Consider the following 7,500-nt stretch of genomic DNA (forward strand, 5'->3'; position numbering starts at 1 on the left):
TTGTATAATATCTCACGTGTTGAAGGACAAGGTGTCAACACAAGGGTGAGCATAACCAGGACTTGGGTCAGGTAACAAACATGCCAGAAACTCAAGAGAAGCGAAAGATGTCTGACCATTCGCCGAGGTGCCTCAAAAATAGTGGGTGTGGGTGAGTCCATCAGTGGGATTGGAAGGTGAGAGGCGAGCTCATGAAGGAAAGCTAGAGCGGCACCTTTCTAAACACAGGACGCCATGTGATTGATAGAATATTCAGCAAAAAGCAGACAAAAAGATGACAGCAGGGATGGCTGAGAGATCTCAAGGCATACAATTAACTCAATACATCCATTCTGTTCTACTACGTTAGTGAACACCAGTGTTACTCTAAAGCATTCTGATTACAGTGCGATGTATTTATTGCTCAAAACGGTTTTTTAGGGTTTCCTTTATTACACCTGTGGAAAGACAGATATACACCTACAACGTTGGCAGCGGGACTATATAATAGGCAGAGCGACTAACACTCAGTTGAGAAAGTAGTGAAACTGTAGCTGAGGCTTAGCAAAGATCGTTCGTCATTAAAGTTAGCAAAAAAGTGACGGAGAAGGCAATGAGTGATGGGCGTGCGGCGTGCACGGAGGTGTGAGCTTTACATTGGCTGTGAGAGGAGGCGTGGCTGACGTGGGAGGAACCTCCATGGCGCCGACGATGTACGTGCTCAGTCGACTCCGGAGAGTCAAGTGAGAAACTTTTCATTCGCAAGTTGAGTTTCTGGCGACGTGGACTGATGGGGGCTGTGGTAGGCAGGTCAAGGAACACTATTAGTACTGTGATGGGGTGCGTGGTCCCAGCGAGCTATTTCACCATTACTAGGGAGTTCTCTCTCTCTCTCTCTCTCTCTCTCTCTCTCTCTCTCTCTCTCTCTCTCTCTCTCTCTCTCTCTCTCTCTCATTCTTTCTCTCAGCTTGGAGGGTGGGAGGGAGTCAACCCGCAGCACTACACATTACTTGTGAACATGTGGAAAATCAGGTGAAATCCGTATGCACTTAATTATGATTAGTTCAAACAAGGATATGCTCATATCTTTCTAAGTACAACACAGTATTTGGTTAGCCTTAATGTACAAAACGAAAACTTTGCTGTACAACACGAATAATCAAGATTGTCGCTAAATGTGAGAACATAACATACTTAAAATAAACAGCTTGACCACTCGTACTGTGCAACATAGTGTTATTTAAACTAATTAGTAAGCAAGAAGGGAGATTACTAAAGATTAGCTTCAATGGCTGCAGCTGCACTCAAGCACCCTAAGGCGGGCGGGTGCTCTCCCGCCTTCGGGCTGGTGTGTGAAGGGTGAGCAGGACAACCGTGCCGCCACGCCCCTCCCGTGCCGCCAGCCACTCCACGGGGGCTGACTGACCGCCGTGAGCTTGATACATTCAGTTCACAAAGGTAATAGTTAACCACTCAGCTCCCCAGGGGGTGTGGCGGCGGGGCGAGGCGTGGACGGCTCACTAGCAACACCAGGGAAGGGCGTTTTGGGCCAAACGTGTGCATTACCAAACTAACGATCATGAATTTACAACAGCGTTGGGATCTGCCGAAGCTACAACTGGGGTGGTCACTGCTGACTTCTCCCCACTGCAAATTGGTATCATAAAAGAAAAGGAGTTTAGATATATGTACCTGCTGTAAGGAGGGAAAGAAGATGATTTACATTCATCAGTTACCAAAGTACTGAATCATGTGAATGAACACGACTACTTCAAGACGTTAGGAAAATTTTACTGGGTCTTGCCATTTCATGTAACCTTCTGGCTTTCACAATCATGTTTCGTTAATTGACAATCTCTGCATATGAGATGATTTTGGCATGGATTTACATAACTCTTTACATGACAAGTATTTGAAATTATTCATCCAGCTTTTTTGCTTTACAGAGTAATCTCAGAAAGGTAAGGGAAAAAGAAAGTATGTAAATATAGCTTTCAAAAAACAAACTCAAAGTTTTGCTGCAAACATAACAACCTACAAAATCCGTAATATGCGAAATAATAAGCTGAAAAGGAAAGAAAATGTAAATTAAAAGATAAGAAGTATAGTTAAGTCACCTGATTACTAAGGATTAGTAAGCTAAACACAAGCTTTCAAAAGGACGCTTTGGTCAGGAAGGAGGAAGCGGCGCGGAGGCTCTCAGAAGGGAACCAAATTTCTCCTTGGTACGAGTTGACGGTGTGTTTCGTAAATGAGTCAACTGGTCGAGGAGACGCAGCCTGAGTCTGTCATCAACACAACTCACCGAAAGGAACTCGTGAATAATGCCAAACAAAGCCTTAGGTAGATTAATAATTAGGAAAAAGAAAGTAAATCTCATTCAGTTATTCGGTTATCAGTTAGTCAACACTGATACTCACAAGATCATATCACAGACCATAACATAAGAACATACGGGAAGCTTCAAGAAGTTAACAGACTTACATAAACCATACATGATTACATCCCCTATTATTCCTATCCATAAGATCATAAGAAAAGCTACAAGAAGTCAACAGACCTACAGAAATCATACCTGTCAATATACACTATCATTCAACTCCATAACATAAAGTAAGCTGCAAGAAACCAATAGATGTGTTTAAATCATACATACCCACTATCATCCCTATCTATACATCTACTTAATCTTCCTCTGAACCTCTTTATTGACTCGGCACTAACAACTTAACCATCAAAAGTGCCTCTACTAGGAACCATATCACTAATTTACCTAGCCTGAGAATTTCCGTCAGTCAGAATTCACCGCCGGATGACCATCGTGGCGGCAGTGACGGAACCCAAGCCCATCCGAAGGCACGCAGCGATCCCACGAGGTGTTAGTCAAGGGAGGGAGGTGGTGAAGTGCAGGCGGCGAATCGTGCGTCAGTAAGGTACAAGACGTGACACTACAGCAGCGCGCGTGACCGTTATTTACGTGTTTGCAGAGTCATTATACAGCATTTCTATTTTTAAACAGCGGGTGTTAAGAGAGTGTGTGACCGTCAGTTCCTCAGTCTACACGTGGCAAGTGATCTAAGGACGAGCATTGCGTGAAGAATCTTGATACGACATTTTTATTTTCAAACAGAATGTGAAGGGAGGATACGAATAAGAGAGCTTCGGAAATCAACATTCAGGCTTGCAGTTAACGGACGAGTATGCCCAGTAAGAAAATAACAGGCCTGCTTGTAGATTATGGTGGCTTGGTTTTGAAAGTGATGTGCCGTTAGTATGGAGAGATACGTAGGAGGAGAAAAAAAAATATGAGACATGAGACGAGAACACGAGAGTGGGCCGGGAGCCAAGAGGAAGGGCCGTGGGTGGCGGGCAATGGACAGACACACCCTAGACACTATCAGTTACATCCATTCTTAAAGACTGACTTCAGAGTGGCATGACCAGCGAGTGTTACTTAAAGGTTACTAACAGAGTGTATGGCGTTACTAATATAAGACGTGTCACTCGAGAGCATATAACTCTTGACGATCCTTAGTTGAGTGAAGTTAACACAGCAGACGGGTGGGAGAGAGACAGGGGGCAATAGTGTTTTTCCAGAGCTGTCTTCAATGTTCCTCTCAGAGATAATTGTCGGTATCTGTTCTAAGGATTTCCTTTACATGTCTCACCAAGAAATCCATACAAAATTTTCATCTCAGAAAATATGCACAAATTTCTCTGTTCTCTCCTTTTGTTCTCCATGGACTTTTAACTTTAAAATAGAATAAACATGACTAAATCTCTAATGCTTCATGAACGTCAAAGTACCCGACTGTTCGACAAAAAAAACCTAACGCACATAACTTAAAGAATTTCTCGATCATAAACTTAAAAAGCATCAGATTAAATGTAGATTCAAGCACCACCACCCATATATACCGAGACACAAGGCATTAAGGTCTGGAGGAAACTTATCGCTGGGTGCTGCCGTGTAGGGGAGTAGGTGGCGGGAGGCTGTGGGTCGAGGAAGGACGGGTTAGAACGTGGAAGGCGAAGATTAATTGAGCGGGAGTCGAGACGCATCAGGCCAACACGAGACTGCTGACCACGACAGATAAGGCGCTGGCACTAGTTCAAAAAACGTAATCCTTAATTTAACATCATGATCGATCGAGCTATGGGTGGAAGTCGACAACAAAAAGCTCTCTCTCTTCTTATTGGACACCGACAAAGGTCCTGTGCTTCGGTACGCTCGTAAAATGTTATGTGGCAGCAATAATACACATGATTAAGGTACATTGACTTATTGCGTGATTAGTTTTGTGCTCCGCTTAGTGTCTGAAGGTGAATTGGTGCCATAAGAACCTCAATCAGGAATTACTTTCCTTTCGGCGCAGTGCAAAGCGAAGGAATTTTCTACGATGGGTCACGTGGAAGTCATAAGATTTTAAGAACACACAGACAACTGCAGGGAGTCATCAGGCCTACACGTGGCAGTCCCATCATCTGAACAAGTGACGGTAGTGGCTTTGCTTTGCCTCTGCGCTCTTGAATGCGTCACGAGAACCTTCCCCAGCAATGCACAGTACAGTCAGGGCAAAGGATATCTTCGCACACTACAAATCCCGACGCTCTAACACTATAGTTTTACTTCGGGTTATCAGTTTTATGGGTTCAACCTGACTCTTATAAGGAAGCGGAGGATCGCCAGATGAGAATGGTATATAAGGCCGATTTGGCGAAGCAGCGTCGGGCTTTCTAGTGTACGATAATTTCTTATACTTTTCACTTGTATGCGTGTCTGCAGGGACGCTTCGAAAGTTGTACGTTAAGACTACTAGAAGAAAATGCTGAAAGGTTAAAAAAAAAAAAATACTGACAACTCTCTCCGGATGTTTCCTTGAATTATGAAAATGATCAGACGAGTAGTTTTCCGCCCGAGTACTGCTGGGGTTACGTAAAGAAAGCACGGCATACATGAAAAGGAAGAACTTGAGAGCCGGCCATGCATCATGATCCACCGGTGCTACTGACTCGGAAACACACCCACTGACGAACGAAAAGACATATATTATAGGCGAACAAATTCCTTCCCGTCCCAGCCGTTGGTCCCTCCATCACCTTGACGCCCTGACCGTTCCAACCCTGACCAATCTGGTGAAGGCATCAGCGCCCCACGCCAGCCGTCGCCACCCCAATATTTTCTGGGACGTCCTTTCGCCTCACTGACTCGCCCTCCCAATTTTTCTGACTTCATCCCTCCTCCTTCCTCGAACAGGCCAGGTCTCTCTCTCTCTCTCTCTCTCTCTCTCTCTCTCTCTCTCTCTCTCTTTGGTGGTGGTGGTGGTGATGGCAGCGACAAAACAGCCGTGCGATCAATAGTAATCTTAAAAGGATGTCAAGCTTCCCTTCAGACTTCCCGTATTTGGTCACCTTCCTCGCTGTCTCTTTTCTATGTATAATTAGAAATCTCCAGTGAACTTGGAGTCATCGGGTTGCTCCTTCTAAGAGTAATTCTCATGGCATACTTGTTGGTGGTGATGAGTATTTCACGTATGAGGGCCAGGACATCAGGAACTGTTGATCTGAAGAGGGAGTAGAGGTTTTCTTCATATCACTTCAACATGGGAGGGGTGATAGCACGAGTTATTGCGATATTCACTGACGGGTATTATGTATAAGGTAATAAGTTAATTGAAATCATAAGAAAGCGGTAAGTTTCGGAGGTCAAGTAGTCAAAAAGGCAGCAACAAAATTATTATACGGACAGACAGTCTATCAATAGCGGAACTTCTTAACAGGACCGTTCGCTATTCTTGTGTCAGCGTCCTGCTTAACCTTAGCGAGGCTCGAGGAAATAAAACATTAAATATCTATAATTAAAATACCAGAGCATTACTAGGGAAAGCTGCAGGAAGCCATTGGGCCTACACGTGGCAGTTCCTTTATAAAACATGCCTACGTATTTCCATCCATCGCTCCTATTCAAAAATTTGTCTGATCTTTCCAGAGCTTCCTATTGACTCGGCACTGACACCCTGATAACGCCTGGAGTGTCCATGTACGAGGGAAGTGAAGGAACGGAGTTAATGGGGTTTTAATAGCGACAACAACTTCTTCGGTAGATGCAAAGGGGATGGACTGGACATGAGGAGGGTGTGGCGGTGCCTTGCGACGTATCTCTGCCGGCCAACCTGCAACGCTCGACGGAAAACAAGCGAATCAATAACACTGCAGGTGTGGACGAGAGCCTCTGCTTTCCTCCCTCACAGAGCTTCTTGCCTTCATGTCATTAGCGTTCATGGCACTTTTACCAATTACTTGCACTGACCTTTTTCATGAGATCAAGCTATACTCGCTGAAATAAAACACGGCAGACGCTTAAGCAGTGAAAAAGTCACGTCCTGGGCAGCCTCCTCGCTTTATGCCGACAGGGGAGATTATCTTCATCTCCCATTAACAATACCTAATTAAAAGAATACTTCAGGGCATCGTGCCAGACTCAATACAACTATTTAACAGGCTGCTAATGAAAAAAAAAAAGTGCAAAGAAAAACCGTAAAAGAAACACTAAAGACATTTTCCTGCAAGAAACTCGTAAGGAAGCTTTCAAAGGGACACGAAAGTGGAGTGAAACTAATGCAACGACATAACCATTAACGACCCGGCTGCCGCAGGAACGACACAGACCCTGGGGCGTGCGGTAGGGAGAGGAGGAGGAGGAGGAGGAGGAGGAGGAGGAGGAGGAGGAGGAGGAGGAGGAGGAGAAGGAGGAGGAGGAGGAGGAAGACAAAGACCAGAATGAGGCCGAGGAGGACAAGGAAGACGAGGAAGACAAGAAAAAAACACGGGAGGAAGAGCGTCACTGTTGTAATACTAAGGAAACAGCGCTAGTATGTTCATAGACTGGCTGCCTCATTGTCCCTCCCTGAAGGCTCTATCTAGTGTATACCTTCCTCACGCTGCGGCTCCACTTGGGAGGCTCGTCTGTCCCGCTTCTCACTCTTTGCCTTATCTGTGGCTTGGAAGCTGCTCTTATTTCTATCACCCCCGAGTATCTGCTGGCGAGATCGCAGGGAGGAGGGGGCGGTGGAGGCAACTGCGGCGGCGGGGATGGGGATGATAGACGAGGTAGTGATGGCGGTGGTGGATTTGTTAGTGATAACAGTGGTGGTGTTGGTGGCAGTGTTGGTGATGGTGGTGGTGTTGGTAGAGCCGCGAAAGACGACTGAGGAAGATGGTCGTGGCTTTTGTGGTGAAGTCACTGGGGTCTTTGTCTTGGTCTGTGCGTGCTGTGTCTGTCTCGCAGTGGGGAGGGACAAGGAGGAGAATGACAAGGAGGAACAGGAGGAGGACGTGGAGGAAGTCGAGGGTTGGGCCGAGTTGGGTGAATGCACATTGGAATCGGATGAAGGACACAACTCCTGACGTGGCGGAGAGGAAACTGTGGCGTCCGTCTTTGTGCTTCCAGTCTGACTAGTGATGGAGCTTCGAGATAAAATTTTCTGAGTTAAGTCGCTATTAGATGGAGTTCGGGTGGTG

General features: G+C 45.6%; 1 protein-coding gene across 1 annotated transcript in view; it reads right to left on the reverse strand.

Moving 5' to 3' along the window:
• The window catches only part of LOC135106856 (uncharacterized), a 148,121-nt gene that overhangs the window by 12,551 nt on the left and 128,070 nt on the right, over window positions 1–7,500 (reverse strand). Inside the window, 1 exon segment of the mRNA XM_064016223.1 lies at window positions 636–776. Coding sequence (XP_063872293.1) covers window positions 636–776 — 141 coding nt within the window.

Source organism: Scylla paramamosain, chromosome 14 (genome assembly GCF_035594125.1).
Source record: "Scylla paramamosain isolate STU-SP2022 chromosome 14, ASM3559412v1, whole genome shotgun sequence".
In the NCBI taxonomy this organism is placed as follows: Eukaryota; Metazoa; Arthropoda; class Malacostraca; order Decapoda; family Portunidae; genus Scylla; species Scylla paramamosain.